We start from the raw sequence: 26657 nt of genomic DNA, 5'->3' as shown, positions 1-26657 counted from the left end.
TTTCAAAATGTAGTGTTTTAGAACTCTAGGAGACTTATTTCTCATGCTCAGCTTTGTCTTTAGTGTATAAAAACTTGTGTGAGAGAGAATGCTTAGTACAGTTTGCATATTTAACTCTAAGAAATTAAATTTACTGAAATCTGGACTAAAAAAAGAATCGAGTGAATTACCTTAAGATTGATTATCTGTGAATAGCTAGGTTCCTGAATATATTTAGAACATGATTAGGCTTTTCTTTGACTATTTCTGCATAAATTTAGGCGTACGCATTCATTTATTAAAATGATAACGATACCTATAATAAAGTACTCACATGTGCCTGCCTCTTTAAGTAAAGAATCGGTGATTGGTTCTTATAATCACTGTCAACAGATCCTATGGAATATTGACTTAACTACTGTAACTTTTCTCTAATAATCTTTTTATTTTTTTCTTACAGATTTCATCCTGAAAATGCACAAGAATTTATTTCCATTAAGAAGACTAAGAGTGAAAGTTGGAAATGTGATGTAAGAACTTTTCATTTGCAGTAGAAAACCAAAATAAATGTAATGTTACCTTTTGGGAAGACAATTAGATTTTAAAGTAAAGTATAATATAAGTAATATAAACTTATCTCACTTTTAGATCTTTCTTTTATACAAAGTTATCCTAATATTTTTATAAATTAAGCCTGGTATGAGTTAGTTTTTAGGTTATGGACCTGAGAAATAAAAATTGTACTTTTTATTTCTATTATAATCACTAAACCATATATTTACTGTGGCGTTACTGTTGCACAGAGTATAAAATGTTAGAATTTTCCCTCCATTTCTGATTATTTGTTGCTACACACGAACACCTCAAAACTTAGTGACCTTAAACAACCGTTTTATTTTATCTTACCATTTTGTGGGTCAGTAATCTAAATTTGGGGCAGTGCTTTGCTAGGTAATTCTTCTGTTCCACATGGTTTCAGCTGAAGTCACTCAGTTGTTTTCAGCTGGTGGATGGTCTGATCTGGTCTGGTTTGTGGCCACTGTTAAAGCCGCGCACTCTCACGGCCAGCAACGTGGTGCTGACCAACAGCTAGTTGCTCAGCGAAGACAGGTGGCTGGGGGCCTTGATTCTTCTCCACTTTGGTCTCTTCCTCTGGCTCCTTGAGCTTCCTTGTAGCATGGCATCTAGACTCCAAGAGTGAGTGCGTGTTCCAAGAAGCCTGGGTAAAAACTATAAGGCTTTTTACCGACCAGCCTCTGAGGTCTCAGAGCACCACTTCCAACACTTTCTGTTGGTCAAACAAGTGACTACAGCCAGGGGAATTTAAGGAGTGGGGAATTAGTCTCTATTTTTCATTGGTAGGAGTAGCAAAGAATTTGTAGATATCTTTATTCTACCACTCTCCCTAAAGGACTTTTCCATTATTTAGGTAAATATTGTTTAAAGGAACCACCAGCTATCATTTTGTCTTCTTTACGCCCAGGCTTCAATTTATATATACAGCAAAGTTCTCACATTTCTCTGATTTTCGCCTATAGGAATTGAAGTTAATTCTTAATTATTTGGATCTACATGAGTTGGTTTCTTCTCTTACTAAGTTTCATCATCCTTAGCTGTAAAATGATGATAATTATATCTACCTCATGGGATGATTGTGACAATTAAGTAAAATAATCTGTGGATTACTTAGCATTGTGTCTGGTATATAGTACATGCTATATTATGATCACTGTGCCGTTGTTATTAGAACAACCCCTCCTTCCCCTTTTTAAATCTGATGTCTGCCAAATTTCTTTAAAAAGCTATGTCTCTTCTTTCTGCCCACTTCAAGAAATAAATTTTAAAATGATTTTTCTGTAGTTTCGTACTCCTGTTTCTAATCAAATATATGGCAATAATGGTAAAACCATTTATTCGGGACATATAAGTGGTTTAAAATATAAGTTTAATGGATTTAGAAATCTTGACTAGAATTAAGAATGTAAGATTACTCTCCAATCTTGGAAATTAGCCTATTAGAAATGTAAGGAGTGGAAATTTGTCTCCCTTGAGTACTAATTTAAATAATTCCTTACTGTAATTCATCCAAGGTGTTTTTCTGTACAGTTGGAATTTGATTATACTTTTGGTAAGTTTTCTGTTGGGAGAAATTTCTCTTTAGCTGCTTGAATTTATGTGTTTATTTCTCATCATGAGCTTTGTATTTTAATTTTTAATTCGGGTTCCCTTACATTTTATGTACATTTTCTTTTAGATTTGTAAGAAATCTTTTACTCGAAGGCCCCACTTGGAGGAACACATGATTCTGCATTCTCAAGATAAACCTTTTAAGTGTACCTATTGTGAAGAACATTTCAAATCACGATTTGCACGGTTAAAGCATCAAGAAAAGTTCCATCTGGGTAAGCGAATTGCTTTTTCTAAAAGCAGCCGTGGCAATGACTGATTATCATGTCATGCTGGAGGAGCCTGCTGCTGTTGGACCACTTATGAGAAGGAAGTCATATAAATTGGGGGGAGTACTGGATCTGCTGCAATTCCTAGAGATGAGTAAATGTGTGTGTTTAATTTTTTGCTGGCAGTGTGTCTGTGGTCATAAACTGCATTTATTCACAGATGGTTATTGGATATGTTTGTGAATTTTTAGGATAAGGCTTTTTGTTTTGGAAAAAACTCATTTTTCAGAGAGTGCAATAAATTTTAGTATATTTGGAGTTTAGTATTGTATTTGATGCATTCCCCTCTATAGCTTATGGCCAAGGTGGAGACTTGTGTCCTAGATGGTAGTACATTTAGGTACATTTATGACAATTAATCCCAATAATAAATTGTCACCCCAAGTGGAGGCCTTTTCCTTGCTGTCCTCTTCAGTGTTTTTATTGAGAACTTGGATCAAAATAGATACTTGATGCTTATGAAGTTTGCAGATGACATAAAGCCGGCAGGGGTAGTTAATATAGCAGAAAATGAAAATGTAAAGAAAATCCCTGTGCTGTACAAAAGGTTAAAACAAATTAAGTTAATTAAGAATAAATGCAAAGTCATAAACATGGGAATGATCTGAGTTTTAGTCGTTGGGGTTTGCAGAACTGAAAAATACTGCAGAATCCAAACTCCTCATTCCACAGAGGTGCCGAGTGGCAGAAGCTTTTTAGGCATGATCTGAACCAATAACGTCAGATGACTGACAAAAACCATTGTAGTCTTAAACTATATTCATAGAAATGTATTGTTCAGAGTTAGGGAGATAATCGTCTCACTGATTTTAAATTGATAGGGTTAGTATTTCCTCTCAGCATTTCTAAGATGCCATCACATGGAAATACATTTTGTGATGACTGGAACCGTGGTTGGAGACATTTATGGTTGCATGTTGCATGTGTGAAGTTTCTTTAGGCATTAGTTCCAGGAAAAACAGTTTCTATTGGGGAATTGGTGGACTTCTTCCTTTTTGAAATGAGAACCATAGGTGATCTTTTTTTGTCCCACCTTGTAGAAACATCAGAGCCAAATCTAATAATTTTTATTATTAACATATTTGCTTCCACTTCCTTTTTCTGTTCTTGATATTCTATTTCAACTTTCCTTAAATACATCAGTTGGTAAATAAATAGACATTCTAAGGACATTGAGTGGAAATTCTAAAGTATAGGTTTATTTTTTTTTATTAATGTTATGATAGATTGCAACCTTGTGAGATTTCAGTTGTGCATTTTTGTTAGTCATGTTGTGGGTACACCACTTCCCCCTCTGTGCCCTCCCCCCACCCCCCCTTTTCCCTGGTAACCACCGATCAGATCTCCTTATCAATATACTAACTTCCACCTATGAGTGGAGTCATATAGAGTTCGTCTTTCTCTGACTGGCTTATTTCGCTTAACATAATACCCTCGAGGTCCATCCACGTTGTTGTGAATGGGCCAATTTTGTCTTTTTTTATGGCTGAGTAGTATTCCATTGTGTATATATACCACATCTTCTTTATCCAATCATCAGTTTCTGGGCATGTAGGTTGGTTCCACGTCTTGGCTATTGTAAATAATGCTGCGATGAACATAGGGGTGCAACGGACTCTTGAGATTTCTGATTTCAGGTTCTTAGGATAGATACCCAGTAATGGGATGGCTGGGTCATAGGGTATTTCTATTTTTAACTTTTTGAGAAATCTCCATACTGTTTTCCATAGTGGCTGTACCAGTTTGCATTCCCACCAACAGTGTATGAGGGTTCCTTTTTCTCCACAACCTCTCCAACATTTGTCGCTCTTGGTTTTGGATGTTTTTGCCAATCTAACGGGTGTAAGGTGATATCTTAGTGTAGTTTTGATTTGCATTTCCCTGATGATTAGCGATGATGAACATCTTTTCATGTGTCTCTTGGCCATACTCATATCTTCTTTTGAGAAATGTCTGTTCATGTCCTCTGCCCATTTTGTGATCGGGTTGTTTGTTTTTTTGTTGTTAAGCAGTGTGAGTTCCTTGTACATTATGGAGATTAACCCTTTGTCAGATAAGTGGCTTGTAAATATTTTTTCCCAATTAGTGAGCTGTTGTTTTGTTTCAATCCTGTTTTCCCTTGCCTTGAAGAAGCTCTTTAGTCTGATGAAGTCCCATTTGTTTATTCTTTCTATTGTTTCCCTCAACTGAGGAGTTATAGTGTCTGAAAAGATTCTTTTGAAACTGATGTCAAAGAGTGTACTGCCTATATTCTCTTCCAAAAGACTTATTGTCTCAGGCCTAATCTTTAGGTCTTTGATCCATTTTGAGTTTATTTTGGTGTGTGGTGAAAAAGAATGGTCAATTTTCAATCTTTTGCATGTGCTGTCCAGTTTGCCCAGCACCATTTGTTGAAGAGACTTTCTTTTCTCCATTGTAGGCCCTCTGCTCCTTTGTCGAAGATTAGCTGTCCATAGATGTGTGGCTTTATCTCTGGGCTTTCAATTCTGTTCCATTGATCTGTGGACCTGTTTTTGTACCAGTACCATGCTGTTTTGATCACTGTAGCTTTGTAGTATGTTTTGAAATCAGGGATTGTGATTCCACCGGCTTTGTTTTTCTTGCTCAGGATTGCTTTAGCAATTCGCGGTCTTTTTTTGCCCCATATGAATTTTAGGATTGTTTGTTCAATTTCTGTGAAGAATGTTCTTGGGATTCTGATTGGGATAGCATTGAATCTGTAGATTGCTTTAGGTAGTATGGACATTTTAACTATGTTTATTCTTCCAATCCATGTGCATGGAATGTCTTTCCATCTCTTTATGTCATCGTCAATTTCTTTCAAGAAAGTCTTGTAGTTTTCATTGTATAGATCCTTCACTTCCTTGGTTAAGTTTATCCCAAGGTATTTTATTCTTTTCGTTGCGATTGTGAATGGGATTGAGTTCTTGAGTTCTTTTTCTGTTAGTTCAGTGTTAGTGTATAGAAATGCTACTGATTTATGCACGTTAATTTTATACCCTGCTACTTTGCTGTAGTTGTTGATTATTTCTAATAGTTTTTCTATGGATTCTTTGGGGTTTTCTATATATAAGATCATGTCGTCTGCAAACAGCGAGAGTTTTACTTCTTTGTTACCTATTTGGATTCCTTTTATTTCTTTTTCCTGCCAAATTGCTCTGGCTAGCACCTCCAGTACTATGTTGAATAGGAGTGGTGAAAGTGGGCACCCTTGTCTTGTTCCTGTCCTCAGAGGGATGGCTTTCAGTTTTTGTCCATTGAGTATGATGTTGGCTGTGGGTCTGTCATATATGGCCTTTATTATGTTGAGGTACTTTCCTTCTATACCCATTTTATTGAGGGTTTTTATCATAAATGGGTGTTGGATCTTGTCGAATGCTTTCTCTGCATCTATTGAGATGATCATGTGGTTTTTGTTTTTCATTTTGTTGATGTAGTGTATCACGTTGATTGACTTGCGGATGTTGAACCATCCCTGTGTCCCTGGTATAAATCCCACTTGATCATGGTGTATAATCTTTTTGATGTATTGCTGTATTCGGTTTGCCAAAATTTTGTTGAGGATTTTTGCATCTATGTTCATCAGTGATATTGGCCTGTAGTTCTCCTTCTTTGTGTTGTCCTTGTCAGGTTTGGGGATCAGAGTGATGTTGGCTTCATAGAATGTGTTAGGGAGTACTCCATCTTCCTCAATTTTCTGGAACAGTTTGAGAAGAATAGGTATTAAGTCTTCTTTGAATGTTTGGTAGAATTCTCCAGAGAAGCCGTCTGGTCCTGGACTCTTATTTTTGGGGAGGTTTTTGATTACCGTTTCTATTTCCTTACTTGTGATTGGCCTATTCAGATTCTCCATTTCTTCCTGATTCAGTTTGGGGAGATTGTAGGAGTCTAGGAATTTGTCCATTTCTTCCAGGTTGTTCAATTTGTTGGCATATAGTTTTTCATAGTATTCTCTCATGATCTCTTGTATTTCATTGGTATCTGTTGTGATTTCTCCTCTCTCATTCCTAATTTTATTTATTTGCGATTTCTCTCTTCTTTTCTTGGTGAGTCTGGCTATATAGGTTTATTTTTAATTTAGAAAATTTTTTAAGTATTGGAACTTACAAATTGAAGTAACTTGTCTTGTACAGTAGTTACTTTCCTCCCAGTGAAAGTATACAAGCAGGTACTGAACTGATCAGAGGTTAGTGTTGTCGAAGAGAGCATTCCTGAAAAGGTGGTCAAACCAGGAGATTTTTATGATTTGTTGTTAAAGGATTATTTTTCTATCATGCTCCAGGGTTTCAATAAGGAGAAGTGTCTCAGAAATCCTAGGTAGTAAGATTTAGCTAACCTGCTAACTAAAGTTTACTGAAGCAAATACCCAAGGGAAGTACATTCACCATGCAAAGTAGTAAATATTTATTGAACAACTGTTAACTATATGATCAGCTCTGCGTTAGGATCTAGAGACACAATTCCTGCCAAATTAAATTACAGCCCCCTGGGTAATCAAACTAGTAAATAAACCATTACATTATAATGCTATGCCCACTCAGATATTTCACAAGTGATTAGATAGTTTGTATAATTTTTAATAAGAGTTGACATTTACTATGTTAGGTTGGCATTTACGGGAACTAAAGTTTAATAGGAGTGGCGTGATGTAGAACTGGAAGGTAGGAGACTTTATATCCAGGCTTGTTTTCCACGTCTGACTTCGCTGCTCACTGTGTGAGCTGGTGCAGCCTTGCAGAGTGCCAGCCTCGTTTATGAAACAGGGTTGACACCTGCCTCCTAGACATTGTCATGAGGATTTAATGAGGTAACGCGTGTTGAGAGCCAAGGATAGAGCCAGGCGTGGTTTGCTTTGCTTTCTCTTTCTCTGAATATATTATCGTTTATAGTATTATAAGTATTAATTTTCAAACCTTTGAGAAATATGGTTTGTGAAATAAAACAGTAGCTTTCCATTTTTGACCGTCATTATTTATGAAAAAAATATACCAAATAGGATATACACACACACACTTAGATACTCAGCTTTGCGTCCCATTTCTGTACTTCTCTTTCCTGGAATCACTGAATATTTCAGATAAGTGGTTCAAGTCTGGGGTGTGGTCCAAGTATTTGCATTTCTAACAAGTTTCCAGGTGATGCTGGTGCTGATGGTCCAGATACCACACATCTGACACACCTGAGAATTACTGCTTTAGGTTATTCAAAGCCACACGTGTGCTCCCCACATTAGGGTTACATATTCTGTAAATCAGAGGGAGAGATATCTGAGAAACACAATCTGAACACTTAGGGGAGAAGAATTTTTAATATAGCTCTATTTATAAGTGCAGAAGTTACAGTTTGGCTTTAAAAAGTCAGATCTTCTCATTCTGTCCTATCTAGAGTGTTGGCATGAAAATCAGCTTTAGTTTTAAGTTCCCAGCACAGCTTCATAAATAAAAGTTCAAAGAAGTTTGGCTGCATGCAAAACTGGATATCCAGTACAGGAAAAAAACTATAGTTGGTATTTTCTTTGAAGAACCCTGATAAGTAACAACATGAAAGAGAATGCTCCTTTCTTCCTTCACCCAGCTGGAGTCTTCAGTAATACATACAGTTATTACTTTATAAAAAGTTTTACAGGTAGCTATTTCACTCTTCCCTAACACGCACTTCCCATAACAAGCACATCTTGGCACTTTTATTTGCTTCCTCTATTTTTTCAACTATGTAAATGTTGACTCTCGTTTTCCCAACTTCTTGGAGCCTCTTGCTAGGGGGAGGGATGTGAGAGGGAGTGGAGGAATTTTTCTTAGTGCTTTAGTAAACCTAGTGCTAGGTATGAATTAAGAATCAATCAATACTTGTTGAATGAGTTAAGGAATGAATAAAAGACTCAGATGCCAACAAAGATGAAATATTAGAGATTTTAAATATGCTAAAGATAATACCGTATACATTTTGAGGTCATCTCTCATTTCTCATGTGCAAAAACATGTTGAAACTCCCCCAAAACTACTGTGGCTATGCACACTTTTGCTTGTAGACATTTTTCTGAATTCTAGTGTCCAAATGCCATTTTCTTTCCATTTTGCTATTATGATTAACTCTTCCTTAGAATTTTCTTCTTCGGTTTACTTTTCCTAATTCTGAGACATCTTCTTCCAGATACACAGCTCCCTTGACCTGCATATACTGTACTTCTTTTTCACACATCCTTCGTCTTCCTTTTAGTTCTCCATTCAGCAGAACTCTGTCTTCTTCTCTCCAGTTGTTGATTTGGTAAAATCGTGGTGAAATTGGGAATCCAGCTAGCGTCAATATTACTGTGAGAAATCTGGGTTTAATGTTGTAAGACTGAATAGAAATGGGCCACAATATTTTCAATCTGGTCAACATCATTCCAAGTTTGTGATTATAAGGAACAGCAATACATCTCCAAACCATGAGTTCTCTTAAGTCCTCTGTTTATTCTTCCACAGTTTCTCATTACCTCCTTTTCCCAGAAGTTTACTGTGTAACATTTTCTACTTGTTTCAGTCTGATTTCAAACTAGGAATCGGCCATTTCAATTTGTTAACTCATTAGCTTATTCGGCATTTATTATATTAGATGCCAGGCCGTATACTCAGCTCTAGGAAAATAGAGATGATTGTAACCTGACATCTGCAAATAAACGATCTAGAAGGGAAGAGAAAACTAAAAATAAATAATTACAGTGTGTTATGATATATGCACTGATGGTAGTAGGTATAAATTTATAACATAGCTACTAAATTTCATTTAGTATCTACTCTTTAAACTTTAGATGCACACTCTTCTTTCATTTTAGGTCCTTTTCCATGTGATATATGTGGTCGTCAGTTTAATGACACTGGAAATTTGAAACGCCATATAGAATGTACCCATGGTGGGAAGAGAAAATGGACTTGCTTTATCTGTGGAAAATCCGTACGAGAAAGGTGAGGAGTTACCTACACACCCAGAAAAATCCTGGTAGTGTGTGTAGAAATCATTAACAAATATAGTTTATAAGGATTAGGGTAATGCAAGACACAAGATACTTGAATCATGCTTTAATTTAAAATTTAAGGATAAAAGAAATTATGTAAGATGTTATTGAAGGTAATATGAAGTCAGGATTTGCAGGTTTAGATTTAATGTAGGTATCATTTTTTCTGTTTCTGAAACCTCACTATGAATACATTAAAGGTCGTTCATTTATTTTAAAGACAGTAAGCTACAGAGACGGGGGAACAGAAAGGTGACAAGAGCAGCACAGGTTTGGAAGCTAGAAAGCAGATGGATCAGTGGTAACTGACTTAGCAGATCTAAGAATGGCAGATCCCAAATTGGCAATGGAGAAATCAAGAACCTAGTTTACATCACAGAACCCACAAAAGGTACAGTGAGCGGCAGTATCAGATACCTGTGGGACTAGGGTGAAGGACGGAGGAACAAGGAGCACGAGAGGAGAAACTGCTTGAGAAGTTAGACCGTTGGGTCCTCCATCACCCACACAGGCCATTGCTGCTGGCACCTCCCATCTCCCACCTCGGCAGATGTCTGGACCAGAGTAGCCATGATGCTGTAGGATGGAATGCATTCTGAATGCTGAAAGCAGTGAGCCCCAGGCCTTATCTCTGCTGACACCTTGGCTTTTAGATTTTACCCTCTGAGCAGCAGATCAGAACACAATTCCTTGAAAACCTGAGCACCGAAGGTCCAATATATTTGCTAACAAATAGTACACCCAGCTCACCTACAGTGAAGCAGGGTCATCAAGGCCCACCTGTGCTTTGACCTTAGCCACTCACACTTAATCATCTGCAGATGGTGAGGAGTTACAAGACAGAACTGTGTTGTGTTTCCATCACAAACAAAGCAAAAACCTGAAGGAAACGTTATACAGGAAGGAAACTTACAAAAAAAGAAGTAGACAATTATTATTAATATCCCCAGTGGAAGCTATCGAATCCATTAGGCAAGAACAGAGTAACTCTATAAGAACAGAGTTGCTATATAGAAGAGTCACATAACAAATCACAGCTCCCAGAAATTCAAAGCATGACAAAGTAAACACCTTAATGGAAGGATTGAAAGGGACAGTTGAGGGAATCTTCCAAAAAACAAAGCAAAAAGATACAGAAATGTAAAATAAAGATTAGAACTTTAGAAAACCAGACAAGAGGTCCAGAAAGAAAGAACAGAGAAAATGGAAGGAAAAAAAATCGTCACTGAAATAATGCAAGATGATTTCCCAGCACTGGGGGACACAAGTTGTGAGACAGAATTGACCATCATATGCTTAGGACATTAGATGAAAATAAACCCACTCCAAGGTACATCGTTACATTTCAGAACACTGAGGACAAAGAGAAGCTTCTCAATGCTTCTGCTTTTTCTAGGGAAAAAAGACACACACATTGAGGGGCCGGCCTGGTGGCGCAGTGGTTAAGTTCACATGTTCGGCTTCTCAGTGGCCCGGGGTTCGCTGGTTCGGATCCCGGGTGCGGACGTGGAACGGCTTGACAAGCCATGCTGTGGTAGGCATCCCACATATAAAGTAGAGGAAGATGGCCATGGATGTTAGCTCAGGGCCAGGCTTCCTCAGCAAAAAGAGGAGGACTGGCAGTAGTTAGCTCAGGGCTAATCTTCCTCAAAAAAAAAGTTAAAAAAAAAAAAACACACACACTGAATTAAGAGTTAGAATTACTTGGACTTCTCTCTGAATAGCAACACTAGAAGTAAGATAATGCAGTTGTACCCTTCAAAATTCTGAAAGAAAGTAATTTTCAACCTAGAATTCTGCTTTTAGTCGAACTAACAATCAAGTCTGAGGATAAAATAAAGACATTTTTCGTGATGTCAAAAAATTAGCCTTTGCTATACTCTTTCTTATGAAGCAACTAAAAGGTGTGCTTCAGCGGAATGAGAAAGTAAACTGATGAAGAGGAAGACAAGAGCTACAGGAAACAGAAATTCTAATACAGGAAGGAGGGAAAGGGAGTTCAAAGGAGCATGGTGAATGAAGATCCCAGGATGTCAGATGTGCAACATATGTATGTTATGGGTAGCCAGTCCACACTAGTAGGAGTCATGACCTATGACATGTTGAGGGTGGTCACTGCTAAGATGTCTGCTGGCATGTCTCCTCTTTTAACTATGGACAGACTGCTAGAGCAGGTCTGACGCAAAATCTTTTCTTCTTTTAACTGTGGTAAGAACATTTAGCCTGAGAACTACCCTCTTAACAAATATTTAAGTGTACAGTACAGTATTGTTAACTGTAGGCACAGGTTGTACAGGAGTTCTTTAGAACTTACTCATCTTGCATAACTGGAACTTTATACCCGTCAAACCGCACCTCCACATTTCCCCCTCCCTGACCTAGATTCCTATCTGTACTCTGCCACCATATAGTACCTGTATGCTAATCAGGTTCCTACTTTTGTCTGTGTGCCTTGCTGTTCAATTTAACTGAGAATATTCATTTCATTTCACAGAAATGTTCTTTTTTGACCTATCCATGAGAATTAGAGGTAGGTCATGGGAAGCTTAGAAGCAAAATATATACAGCAGCCTACTTACTTTGTATTTCCGCCAGACTTCCAGTACCTGGTCCCCTCTGGCTTGTCAGATGCTCTGATTGTGACGAACCCTATGTTTTCCAGTATTTATTCCTGACTTTACCCACTGACATGCTGGAAAGGGCTCTCGCTAATGCTCAGGGAAGCTACAGCGAGACTTCGAAACAGAGACCCTGTGCATCTTCTCTTGTGGGTCCTTATCTAATAGTGGCAATGTTGATACGTTTGTGCTTGCTACTCAGGTGTTCAAAAACATACGATATATTGTTTGGTGATATGTACTACATAGGTAGTAGAACAAATGAAAAAGAAAGAGAATCCTTGACATAAATGGTTATTTCTGAGAGAGGGAGGCTGAGATCAAGGAGGAACATGCCAGTCATTCTAAGGTGTGTAACGTTCTGTGTCTTTTCCTGCATAGTATTCGACACTATTCCTGAAACAGTGTAATTCAGTAAATAAAATTTCCATCATTTAAAAAAATTATAAATGCCACTTTCTTGAAATAACAGATGGATATGATGGCAGAATAGGAAAATCAGTATGCTGTATTCATCTGAGAACTTATATTTACAGATTGATAAATTACAAAGTTTATGCATTATAAATTCTTTTTTTCCTCTTAAAGGTCTTTCTGTAAAAACAGAAAGCAAACAAACCAACAACCAAAACAACCTTTCCATCTTTTTACTTTTATTACATAGTAGGTAAGGATCTAGGAATAGTTTTGTTGGTATTTTCCGCATGGCTGGGCTTACCTGCAGACTCACTTGTTGGGTGCTGGTGGCTCTGGTAAAAGAGCACCATCTACTGGCAGACTCAGCCTTTTCGCTCACTAGTTATGGGATTGAAATAAAAACCAAGTGGTAGTGACAGTAAGAAGCCTGCAAGGTCAGACACATTGCCTTTTACTTTCTTTCCCCCCAAAATAACCTTGTCTGTCCTTACTCAGCACTTTACATCTGTGGGAAATCTCTGAATGTCAGAACTATAGGAAATGCTGGGGATGTGTGTGGAGCAGCGGTGGTTACACAGCGGTCTGTCCAGGGGTCCGTAGGGCTGGGGAACTCAGGATCAGCCATGATTGTATCTTTTCTGTGGTTTCCCTTTTTCACCTTGGCATCTGCAAATTACAAGTACCTGTGAAGTTTTCTTTGCCTTAAAACATTCTTTTAACAAGTGTTGAGCACATATTTGAAAGGAATAGTACTGATAAACTGGATTCCTTATGTATTATTAAACTCTCTCCACTAAAATTCCCATCAATTTTACCTAATTCAGTAGTGACAGTTGAGCATTTTTCATTTGTGCTTCTTGAAAGTTTGCTTAAGCTATCTAGTTAAATCTTTGAGCAAACCATTGGCAAACGATGCCAAAGTTAAATTTTTTCCTTCTTTTAAGAGAGAGACATAACAAGCACGTTTGTGTTCTGGTGAGACTAATCCAATAAGGAGCAAAAATATTGTAGGAGAAAGGGGACAACTGCCGTAGTATCTGTTAACTTGGACACCTTTCTAGCAAGATTTCTGGAAATCTGTGGTAATACATACGTTGGCATTAAAAAATCTTTAGTTAAATGTATGCTTTTTAACACAGAACTACTTTGAAAGAACATTTGAGAATCCATAGTGGAGAAAAGCCTCATCTTTGCAGTATTTGTGGGCAAAGTTTTCGTCATGGAAGCTCGTACAGGTCAGTCAAGCCATTTTTTTACTATATTAACTAAGATAAAATTATATCTCCATTTTAATTCTGTTTTCTTAGCGTTGCATCAGTTGTTTGTTGAATTAAAACATTTCTTAGCACTTACGATAAGCAAAGTTGTGCAAAAAAACTTTATAGACTTTTTCCCTATGTTATAATTTTAATATTGTCTTCCTTCTGTGCTATAAACAAGTATTAAATATTTTCTCATCTCCAGGTTTGCTGAATGCTTTACTAAGTCGTTTAAATATTTATTTCACTGCCTTTTTTTTGAATCAAAATTCATTAAAACTCTGGTGTTCTAAACTTAGCGTATTTCTTCATTCTTGATTATCAAAGAATATTTTGGTGTGAAAGTATGGCAAAATGGAAAACTCGAGGATTCTCAATTTTAGGAAGTTTTCTGTGCATTAGTTGTAACTTATGTAATTATTTTTATAGCTGAATCTGGCACATTTGCAGTTGATTATGAAAAGTTGTCTTTTTCTGAATAAATAGTAGGTGGCTACCTACTGTGAGATATGTGTACAATTTTAATTTTTGTTAATACTTTTAAGAATTTTAATCTTAAGTCTTTAATTTTTACACTTTCATTTAGTATTTACTTCTTTTTAAGTTTTAACAGAATGTTTCCGCTTTAGATGTAGTCCAGCCAGTTTACTGGTTTTGGTCATGAGAATCAGCACCTGTTTTGGCAACTTGAATGGAGAAGCTGTTCATTTCACTAGGATATACATAGGTGGAGGATTGTGGGGATAAAAATAATTGAAGTTAAATGAATTTTAATAAATTAAACCTTTGATGATCTGTCTTTGGGTGACTATAAAATGAGCCACATTTTATGTGGTTAGTGTGAAGAAAAGTAGTAAAATGTAATCATCAGAAAGTTGATTACTTATAAAATGTACTAGATTCTCAGCTGTCAGTTTAAGTGTGGTGTCAGTTGTCCAGAATAGGAGTAATCCCTAATTATTTGCTGTATCATTTGCTGTCATTGTATGTGGAAGTCGCTTGAACACCTACCCCATGGGTCTGAATCTAATTCTTTCCCATTCAGTCCTACTTTGGCTGTCTCTGACACTGTCTCAGTCAGACAGACAATGACCCTAGACGTTTGTAGGCTCAGTGAAGTAGGTTTAGGATCTAAAAACTCAGGAGGGAATATCATCCAGAAGCAGTGTGAGCATGTGCAAATGTTGAAGTGCTTTTCTGAAAGATGCTTATATGAATCCTGGAGTCAGGTAGTGAAAGAGTGGGAAGAACTCTGAAAGTCACAGAAATGGAGCAAAAATAATGTGTGACGGTGGTTGAGTAAATGGTCCAGATTTCATTACTTAGAGTTAATCAAGTTTTTTCCTTCTGTGTCACCAGTTTCGATGGCCTTCAATTTTTTTTTCTTTATAGACTTCACTTGCGAGTACATCACGATGATAAAAGATATGAGTGTGACGAATGTGGGAAAACGTTTATTCGTCATGACCACCTCACAAAGCACAAAAAGATACATTCAGGTGAGGTGTATTTTGCGATGACATTTCCAAAATCCGTTTAAAAAGCACCTGAAAAGGACAGACTACCTCATGTTTGTGTTGGCTATAATTTTAATAATTTATTATATTTTGGTCACCCCTTTGTAATGCTGGTTCTAAAAACCTTTTCTAAAAAGCATCTGAAAGGGACATAATTCTATGACATATTTTTGTTCACTGTAATTTTAATCATTTGGTCACCCATTATGACTACAAACTATATTTTAAAGTTTGTTTTCATCAAATTCTCAAAATTTGCATTTTGTACATTATGTGGGTATGTGCAGTGATTGCTACTGGCACTTCTCTAAAGGGAGAAGCCAAAATAATATTTCTCATTTTGATTGGATTTGAAAGAAGTTAACAAAACTTAGATGTCTGAAGAGAAATGATTATAATTGTGTGTTAAAGTTTATGTTAGGGAATTTTTAAAACCCTATCTTTGGAAAAAGAGTACCTTAATAATCCTGATCAGTTTCAGATCTTTATACTGTATTTATAATTTTTATATTGTGAGGATTTCTTTCATATTTTCCTCTCAGATTGATGTTCAGGAAGTGCTAAGAGAGCCAACTCTATGAGCACAATAATGGGAAAGAGCCATCTCTATGAGCACAGTAGAACAGGTGATTTTTATTATTATAAACAATTTAAGTAGAAAGTATGCAACAGGTGTAATTACCTTCTTAAATGACCCCAGTGAGGCAGGTTGCAGTTGTTATCGCACTTTTAAGAGATGCTGAAGGTCTGATGACTTTTTCACTAGAATTACACATTTTTAGGAGAAGTCCACATTCCTAATTCTAGAGGTCACATGGTTTAATTTCACACTGGTATTGAGACAGTGGTTTTTAAAGGCCAAACCTTTGTAATTGAACATAAGAATAGAGATGAGAACTTGGACTCATCTAGAATTTTCCTTTATATTTGTGTTTTGGCTCATTACAAATGTAAGATATCCCTACAGATGAAAAATCTTTTAAAAGTAGAGTCTAAAGATCTGAAAATGTTCAGGTTCTTTTTATAAACAGTAAGATGGCCTCATCTTGATTCAGTGTATGTTCTTTTGAGGTGTTTGATATCCAGACCTTTATATTCCTAAAAATATCCTGAGTTTTGAAGTAATTTCATTTATCTTTCTCTGTTGTGTTGGAAGGTAAAATTTGAAGTCTACAGCTAAAGGTTACTGATTCCTTCTCCACCTGGGGAGAAGGATTCACATCCGTGAAAATAAGCATAGATTCATTGAAGAAAGATATTTGAGTAAGGAATGTAAAGCAAATAGCCCAGAATACAGGGTGGCTTTACTTTCCTGGTGTATGTCTCAGCATGTTATCGTACTGTTTAATAATTTGTCCCTGGGGGAAAAACCCTGAAATGCGTATTATAATCAAAATATTTGGGTCTTTAAGGTGAGAAGGCTCATCAGTGTGAAGAATGTGGGAAATGTTTTGGTCGTAGAGATCATCTCACTGTTCATTACAAAAGCGTACACCTTGGAGAGAAAGTGTGGCAAAAGTAAGTGAAAAAGCTAAGTTTCTCATAATTACCAAATTGGGTAAGGTTGGAGTAGTCGATTTTGTTTAATTGAAAATGGGTTACCCAGCTCTCTTTCCCTCGCTTCTCTGGCTTCTCTGCAGACCTAAAGGAATTGAAGGAAGCATATTTTCCCCACTTGTTTTCAGTTGATTCAAAGGCTAGGAGGTGGTAGACATTGAAGTTAATGACTAATATAAAATCTTGGCATTCTTTGGGGGTTTTGTTTGGTTGCTGTGGCTCTTTGAGAGCTAAATATAAATATACTGTCTATATATTATACTTAATAAGATAGTAATCATTGGGAAATATTTCTAGTCAGCATTTAAATCTCTTTCTAATCACACTAAGCATTTAAAATGGTATTTTATTTGACGCAGGCATGTGCTGTCCTGAATGTCAACTTTCTTAAAAGAATTTAGATATCCAAGTTTAACTGAGATTAGTTGTTGAGTGTAAAATGTTCAAAGAATTCACGTTACTGGATTAGGTATTTGGAGGAAATGCTAAGTAACAGACATGGTCTCAGGTGCCAGGAAACTTAGTTTAGTGGTACAGAGTGTGATCAACAAAGTATACGTGGTATGTATAAATGTAGTAAATGATGGACTGACTTGAAGAAGAGTAGGAAGTGTCGACTTGTATTCAGCTTTTCCATTTTTGTTTTACTGGTTTATTGTTTCACTGATTTTGTTCGGTGATGCTCTTATTGAATCAGTGTATTCGTGTAGTCATTAAACTCTTGTATTCATTAGATACTAGGAATGCTGCTAAATGCCGGGATAGAAAGATACACATGATGCTGCCTAGAAAAGGAAATAAGCTCTTCAACGTATTGTATGAATGGGTGGAAAACAGACTTAGAACTGCAGGCTCGCCTGCTCCTGAGATTCTAGAACTGTTTTTCTCAACCCCTTTATACCCTGAAAAATTATTCCATACCTCAGGAGCTTTGGTTTATATAAATTATAATATAAAAATTGTATTATTGTTTAAATATATAGATCATATTAGAAATTGAAATGAGAAAAAATTAGGTACTTATTTATTAATTCATTTAAAAATAATAATACATACCCATCACATGCTAACGTAAACGGCAGTTCTGTGAAAAATAGCTACTTTACAAAAAAATATTAAAAGAGCGGTATTGTTTTACATTTTTGTAAATCTCTTTAGTGGCTTAATAGGAGACAGCCGGATTGTCATATCTGCTCTCGTGTTATTTTGTTTGAAGTAAATGAAGAAAACAGATACACAGTTGGTCAAAGGAGGAGTATTAAAATCGGCTTCTTAGATAGTTGTGGATGTTATTCTCTGCTACTCCAAAAGTAAACAAGTAGTAGTTTCTTCAGGATTGTTGCAAGGTGGAATCTGAAATAAGATTAATGAAGTTTTCATACCCCGTTTCATTTAGTCTGTTGGTCTGTCTGGTACTTTGAATGGATTTTTTACCTATGCATGATATTATAATATCATGGGTTTGTTATTTGGAAAATACGGGTTATGCAGATTTTCCAAATGTTAGCACATTTCACAGTATAGGATCAACAAGTTGCATTTGTTAATATTGCCTCCCTTCTCTCAGGAGTATTGGGAAGCTGTCACGATCACAGGGGCAGATACAAGTTTTCTAACGTTTCTTCTCTTCTGGACTTTTTAAAATAATGACTCTACTTCAGTATTCACTTCTTCACTTTCTGTTCACTGTTCAAACTGTTGTGCTATGACTTTTGACCTTAGCATACCTCTCAAATTGCTGTCAAGTATGAGTTCCTTATTGCCAAATCTAATAGATTGATTTTCTCTCTCTCTCTCTTTTTATTTTTTTTGGGAGGAAGATTGGCCCTGAGCTAAAATCTATAGCCAGTCTTCCTCCCTTTCTTGAGGAAGATGGTCCTTGAGCTAACATCTGTGCCGTTTTCCTCTATTTTATATGTGGGACACTGCCATAACATGTCCAACGAGCAGTGTACTAGGTCCGTGCCCAGGACCTGAACCTGTGAACCCTGGGCTGCTGAAATGGAATGCACACACTTAACCACTATGCCACTGAGCTGGCCCCACAATAGATATTTTTAAGTCCTTTTCATGCTGGGCATCTCTGCTTCATTTGGAACTGTTTATCACTCCTGCCCCGAAAGTATATACTCTTTAGCATCCATGTGAGAATGGAGAGGTGTGTACCTAGGGCCTGACCCATGCAGGTCCTTGTTGATTTTATTTTCACCCTGTGTCCACTGTGAGACAATCAAAGTGTTTTGAGACGTCTGTGTTCAAAACATCACTATATTCATAGTATAGATTTCTTAGCCACAGCACTGTTGGCATTTGGGGATGGATAATTCTTTATTGTAGTGTAGGAAGCTGTCCTGTGCACTACAGGATGTTTATCAGCATCCCTGGCCTCTACCCACTAGATGGCAGCACCTATCCGCCCCTACTTGTGAAAAACAAAAATGTCTCAGGCATTGCCCGATGTCCCACGAGAGACAATATTGCCCCTGGCGGAGTACCACTGCATCTCTCTATCTGTGTCCATGGTGATCCTGTTTGTATCTCTGCATTTACCGTGGATTTGAATGGAACAAGATAAACCAAGCTTACCGGTTACAAGTCTTTTGCTAAGTTTATCAGGGACACTCCCAATTCACTAAATCCAAATTATCTTTTTAAATGTCTGTTTCATCCAGTAGAAGTAAGTTCCTAGAAGACAGGGCCTTGCATGGCGTCTTTGTAGCTACTTAGTAAATGTTGAGTTGGATGAATTGACAAGTGTGAAGGGCGTTTGAAACCTTAGGCACACTATTGCTGTTTGATGTTGGTTAACAACATGCTAAACATTCCAGGAAGATTCAGTAGATATGTTGACAGCAAACAGTCTTACAGACATTGTAATAGCCTGTGTTTGATTTAATTATTTTTCCATGTACTCATTAGATGCAGATTACTTCCAAGGTGAGATGCTGTGGCTTTCCTAAAAACTGCCACTTAAATGCTAATCATTTTACAAATATCTTAATCCTCACAGTTAAATTTTGAGTTTAGGATCGCTTAACTCAAACACATATTCTTAGGCACTATATTGCTTAACTTTTGAGTGATTTATAGCTTTTTGTGTCTATTAATAAAAATAAAGGACTAGTATCTCATTCACTTTTACTTAAGTGTAAAGTTTAAGTTCAACTTTATAATATTTATTTGTTATAAAGTGGACCAAAGAGAGCAATGTCATCTTTTTGATGGATGCACAGTTTGAGATGCTAAGGTTCTTTTCATTCAGCCTCAGATCTTTTTATTTTAAATTTAGTTAAGGTATAATGTACCTACAGAGAAATTCACTCTTTTTAGTGTACAGTTCTGCAAGTTTGGACAAATGCATGCAATCATGTACGACTCATTACCACAGTGAACATGTAGAATGGTTCTATCACCCCCAAAATTTCCACCACGCACCTTTGTTGTCAGCCCTTTGTTCCACCCTTCAGCCCATCATTGATCTGTGTCTGTCCCTATAATTTTTCATTTGGTATTTTTTAATAGCAAATTATAATAATTGTAAAGTCCAATGATTTAAAGGTTAAAACTAAGTGGTTTAAAGTTGAAAACCTAATGACCTCTTTGTATAGATTTGTTTGTTGACTATAACTGGGGAGGAGGAACCAGAGGTAAGGTTGGTACTTAAAAAGTATTTCCTTGTTCCTTTGGAGTTCTGTGCTTTAGTCGGAGAATTATATATAAAGTTGTACATGAAGTTGTAACTTATTTTTTCTTATTTATTAAAATTATATTGAAAAACTGAAATCTTTTTATTTTCTTAGATATAAAGCAACTTTTCATCAATGTGATGTTTGTAAGAAAATTTTTAAAGGCAAATCAAGTCTGGAAATGCATTTTCGGACGCATTCAGGTAAAACTTAATGGGTACTTTATACATAGTTGTGTAATTATTCAGTAATAAAATATAGCCATTTAAACTTTTTGTTCTTGATTAAATTGTTTTGTTTTTTCCTTATGAAGATTTTTACACATTATGTTAAAGTTGATGTCATGAATGAGCAATAGTTGGTCTTTTATTCTCTATTATATAAGCTTCCGTACTTTTGAATATCATTTCGTAGAATTTGGGAAAAATTTTTTCCATAGAGAATTTACTCAACTCTTAGCTCTCGTTTTCCCATTTTCTGGTTGTTTATGGTTCCTCTATATCTGTATAACTCTGAAGACACTCAGTTTCTTCTCTTTAAGAGAGTAGTTCAGATATGACCTCATTGTCTTGGTTACCAAGTTACCATTGTATACTTTTCCTTTAAACATAGTCAGTTGTGATTTTTACGTAGTTTTGGTAGAATAATTTGCTTCAGCAGTTTTCCAGAAGTTGTCATTTTCTAAGCCTTTCTTTTTTTTCCCCTTGGCAGTGCTACCATATTTTGAAATATAGACAGTGTTGGATTCTTTCCTGTATATTGTCAGAGTCCTTATTTGACTTCTCCTATAAATTAATAATTTTTAAAGCTTTCTCTTTTTTTAAGAAAGAAGTCCATTTATGCATTTGTGGCTGCTTTGTTGTATATTTAGTTTGGATTTTCTCAGGCTGTTGCTCTGGAATATGTAAATATTGATTTCATAAATATCAGAGGAGGAAATATCTGGACTTGGGCAATTTTAGTTGCAAAGAATTGCAGTAAAGAATTTATTACTGATACATTGCTGCCGTTAAAAACAAAATTGGGCCTCCCTCCAAATGAGAAAGTCAGAATTTGGGGTACATAAATAGTAGTGTCAAATGAGGAAACTCTATTAATGTTATCTTCCACATTAGTTATAAGTGATAAGCCTCACGGGGCCGCCCCATGGCCGACTGGTTGAGTTCACGCGCTCTGCTTCGGAGGCCCAGGGTTTCCCCGGTTCGAATCTTGGGTGCGGACATGGCACTGCTCATTGGGCCATGCTGGGGCAGTGTCCCACATGCCACAGCTGGAAGGACCCACAACTAGAAATACACAATTGTGTACCGGGGCTCTTGGGGAGAAAAAGGACAAATAAAATCTTTAAAAAAAAAAAAAGAAGAAGTGCAGTTGTTTGTGTATTGACTTTTTATCCAGTTACTTTGCTAAGGTCTCTTGTTAATTTTTATAGTTAGTCTCTAGCTGTTTTTGGATTTTCTAAGCATACAAACTGGCCATCTGTGAATGACAATTTTATTTCTCTCATTTTAAATCCTTGTAACTCTCCTTCTCTCTCTGTTTTTTTTTTTTTTTTTTTTTGGCCTTATTCCTTTGGTTGACATCACCACTAGTGTAGAAATAGAAATATTGATAGTGGACATCCTTGTCTTATTCCCAATTTCCAGGGAAAAGCTTTCAGTATTCCACAATTAAGTATGATGTTTTCTATGGATTTTTTTTTTTTGTAGATACTATTTAGCAAATAAAGAAATTACCTTCTATTTCTAGTTTATTTAGTGTTTGTCATGAATAGGTGTTGAATTTTATCATATTTTTTCTGCGTTTATTGAGGTGATCATATATTTTTCCTTTATTAATGTGGTAAATTACATTGATTGATATTTGAATGTTAAACAAAACTTGCATTACTGAAAAAAACACAGATTGGTCATGATGTATTATCCTGTGACTATATAGTTGAATTTTTTTTTGTCTGTGTTCATGAGACATACTGCCTTTTTTTTCCCTTGTAATGTCCCTAACAGGTTTTGTTGTCATGACTATGCTGGCCTCAAAAAATGATTTGGGAAATAATACATCTTTTTCCATTAACTGGAGGAGTTTATGTAAAAGTGGCATTATTTCCTCATTAATATTTGGACGAATTCACTGATAAATCCCTCTGAACTTGTTGTTTTCTTTGGAGAAAGGTTTCAATTAAAGATTTGTTAGGGGCTGGCCTGGTGGCGCAGCAGTTAAGTTGGCATGTTCTACTTCAGAGGCCCAGGGTTCGTATCCTGGGTGTGGACATGGCACGTCATGCTGTGGCAGGCATCCCACATATAAACTAGAGGAAGCTGGGCACGGATGTTAGCTCAGGGCCAGTCTTCCTCAGCAAAAAGAGGAGGATTGGCAGCAGATATTAGCTCAGGGCTAATCTTCCTTAAAAAAAAAGGATTGTTTAACAGTTACAGAGCTGTCAGATTTTCAATATCTTTTTTGATTTTTAAGGAATTCTATTTAATCTGAAAGATCAAATCTGTTGGCAGATTCAGGATATTTTATTATCTTTTTAATGACCATAGAGTCTTTAATGATAACCTTTTTTCATTCGTATTATTGATAATTTGTCTTTTCTTGCTGAGAACTTATTGATTCTATTAATCTTTTCAGAGAAATTCTAGATTTTGGTGATTTTTCTCTGTTTTATATTTGTGTTATATTTCACTTCTGCTTTTATTTTTCCTGTGCCTTCTATTTTATTTAGGTTTAATTTCTTTCTGTCCCTAGTTTCTTTATATGGATGCCTAACTTAGTAAATTTTAGCATTTCTTATTTTTTATTATATGTATTTTAAAGCTCTAAGTTGTCCACTAAACATTACTTTAGTTATATTTCATGCTTCATTTTGTATTTCTTGTCTTTATTATAATTCAGTTAAAAATATTTTCTAATGTGTTTTCTGATTTATTCTCTTATTCATGGTTTACTTGAAATTGTATTGCCCAATTCCTAAATATTTTGGGATTTTCTAAGTATTTTATGTTACTGGTGTCTAGCTTAATTCCACTTTTGTCAGAGAACGTATTTTATTGTTCAGATAGTCTACATTCTTATTGATATTTTTTGTCTACTTATTCTATAAGTTATTGAGAGATCTGTGTTAAAATCTCTAACCTAATTGTTGATTGTAAATTATCTGCTTTTTCTTTTGAGTTCTTTAACTTTTTGCTTTATATATTTCAAGCTGTGTTATTAGATGTATACAGATTGTTGTATCTTTCTGTTGAATGGTCCTTTTTATTATAAAATATCTCTCTTTATACTGGGATAAGGATGTACCAGCTCTCTTTTCGACAATGTTTGTATGGTTCCATTTTTTCTATCTTTTTACTTTCAATCTTTCTGTGGACCTATATTTAAAATGTGTGACTTTGAAGTATTGTTTTATTATCTATTGTGATAATCTCTTTTAATTGGAATGTTTAGTTCATTTAAATATCACGTGATTTCTCATATATTTGGGTTAAATCTGTCATCATGCTATCATCTCATCTGTTCCTTCATCCTTTTTTCTTGTCTTCACTTCCCTGTAATCATGAAGTATTTTTATTACCCACTTTTCCTCACTTAGCTTGTCAGTCTTATGTTCTTTTCTTATTTATTTATTTTTTTTTGAGGAAGATTAGCTCTGAGCTAACTACTGCCAGTCCTCCTCTTTTTTGCTGAGGAAGCCTGGCCCTGAGCTAACATCATGCCCATCTTCCTCTACTTTATACGTGGGACGCCTACCACAGCATGGCGTGCCAAGCGGTGCCATGTCCGCACCTGGGATCCGAACCGGCGAACCCCAGGCTGCTGAGAAGCAGAACGTGTGAACTTAACTGCTGCGCCACCAGGCCGGCCCCTGTTCTTTTCTTATTCTTTGAGTAGTCACTCTGAAGATCACAGTGTGTCTTCCTAAACTATTAGTCTATCTTAAATTAGTTCTTCATTGCTTTCTAGACAATGCAAAGACCTTACAACATCCTCTCTCACCTTTTATGCATTGTATATATTTTAATCCTACATATACTTTAAACCACCTGCAACATTATTTTTGTTGTTTTAAGTAAGCAATATTATTTGTTTTTAATCATATATTTACTCTTTACTGTTCACTTCCTCCTATATTACCATTCTTCCACTTGGAATCATTTTTCTTCTGCATGAAGAACTCCCTTTTGGTGCATATCTGCTGGTAGCAGATTCTCTTAGATTTTGATTGTCTGAAAATGTTTTAATTTTACTTTTTGGAGAATATTTTTACTGACTATAGAATTTATGTTGGCAGTTATTTTTCTTTCAACATTTAATTATGTCATTTTTTCCTCTTTGAGCTTCCTTGGTTTTTGTTGAAAAATATACTGTCAGGCTTATTGTTGCTCATATAAAGGAAGTGTCTCTTTAATTGGCTACTTTTATCTTTGATTTTCAGTAGTTTTATTGAAGTGTATCTAGATGTGCTTTTTTGTTTTTGTTTTTTGTATTTTGTGAGGTTTGTAGAACTTCTTGTATCTATGACTTGATGTCTTTCTCTTTAGGAAGATTCTCAGCTTTTTTTTTTTTTTCCAAATATTGTCTTTGCCCTACATTCTGTCCTGTTTCTGGGACTCCAATTACATATATGTTAGACTTTTCACTGTCTTATGTATGTTTCTCATGCTGTTTTCTGTATTTTCAATCTTATTTCTCTGTGTGCTTCCATCTGGATATTTTCTATTGATCTATTTCTCATTGTACTGATCATTTCTTCTGTGGTGTCTAATTTGCTATTAAATCCATCTACTGAATTATTCAATTATTTTATCTGTTCTAGAATTTCCTTTTTTCCCTAGATTCCAATTCTCCTATGAAATTCTCTTTTCCTATATTTTCTTGAACATATTAATCATATTCATTTTAATATCTCAGTTTTATGTGGTATCTCTTTACCTTTAGATGTATCTATTAGCTTTTTTTTTCTCTCTCTTGGCATTTGGTCATTTGATCCTGTTTCTTGACATACCTGGTAGTTTTGAAGTGAACTTTAGATTTTTGTGAATGAAAAATTGTAGAGGCTCTTGAAGTTGTGTTTTTTCCCAGACAGACTTAATTTTCTTTGCACGAGCTGATAGAATATGAGATGACACTGATCTTCTCTGGTCTATTTCTAGGCTACTTTTCATCTAGTTCATCATCATTGTGAGGTCTCAACTGAAAACTGTATAGTGTTTGTTCCAGAGTCCCTCCACTTTGGTGAGACTTGAACTCTAATGTCTGTCTCCCCAGTACCCTTGGGATTGCTGAAAAATCTGTTAACCCTTTAGCCTCCCAGCCCCTGGTGTCTAGCTATCTCATCCAGCAAACGTTCATCTTAGGAGTTGGCAAATATGGGTATTTTGGTTCATTTCTCTGTTGTTCCTTCCCTTCCAGGCTCGTGACCCCTCAAGTCCTTGGTAGTTCCAAACTCTGACTTTATCTTCCCATTCCAGTGAGATGTCCTTAGGCTGCCATGTGGGCTCTCTTTCCCTATACACTAAATCTGGAAGTGCACTGAGGAGAGAAAACACCTCCATCCCTTTGTGCGTCTCCAGAATCTTGGCCCCTTGAGTTCTGGCTGTCTTGGTTGCACTTCAGTGCTTCTAGAGAGTAGGGTTTTTGTTACAGCCTTTGTAATCTTTTCTCTTTCCCCCTTCACCAGCAGGAGGCACGGTATGGTATAAACTTCTCTCTCAAGTCTGAAATGGTAGTCCTCAAGTCACACTTTTCACATACTAATTTTAATATCTAAACATAACTGATCCAGTGGAATATATTTTTTAATTCTAAAAGCTCACAGGTTACTATGATTTTAGCTGAGAAATAGTTTACTTCTCTTTGAGTGTTGTTTTGTCTCCTTTGCCTCTTAAAATATAGACTCCTTTCTGTAAATCTTGCAAGGGACCTTACCTGTGTTTTCTTATGTCTCTGATTTATGATCTTGGGATGCACCCAACTTGGGTTAACTGTTGTCAAATAGATAATTTTATGGCAGAAAGTCTTGCTATAGAAAATGTTTTGGGGGCTGGCCCCATGGCCTAGTGGTTAAGTTCGCTGTGCTCTGCTTCAGTGCCCCAGGTTCAGTTCCCAGACTCAGACCTATACCACTCATTGGTGGCTGTGCTTTGGTGGCAAGCCACACACAAAGTAGAG

At 36.1% G+C, this 26657-nt stretch overlaps 1 protein-coding gene across 1 annotated transcript in view; it reads left to right on the top strand.

The window, feature by feature from the left end:
* Window positions 1-26657, top strand: part of ZBTB41 (zinc finger and BTB domain containing 41) — a 44515-nt gene that overhangs the window by 10382 nt on the left and 7476 nt on the right. The window contains exons 4-10 of the mRNA XM_046679063.1: window positions 440-509; window positions 2234-2381; window positions 9250-9379; window positions 13604-13699; window positions 15116-15222; window positions 16653-16758; window positions 20598-20686. Of these exons, the coding sequence (XP_046535019.1) occupies window positions 440-509; window positions 2234-2381; window positions 9250-9379; window positions 13604-13699; window positions 15116-15222; window positions 16653-16758; window positions 20598-20686 (746 nt within the window). The remainder of the gene's footprint in view (window positions 1-439; window positions 510-2233; window positions 2382-9249; window positions 9380-13603; window positions 13700-15115; window positions 15223-16652; window positions 16759-20597; window positions 20687-26657) is intronic.

The sequence above is a fragment of the Equus quagga genome, chromosome 12, assembly GCF_021613505.1.
Source record: "Equus quagga isolate Etosha38 chromosome 12, UCLA_HA_Equagga_1.0, whole genome shotgun sequence".
NCBI lineage: Eukaryota > Metazoa > Chordata > Mammalia > Perissodactyla > Equidae > Equus > Equus quagga.
The sequence above is the reverse complement of the archived record's forward strand: the minus strand, read 5'-3'. Positions and strand labels throughout refer to the sequence as shown.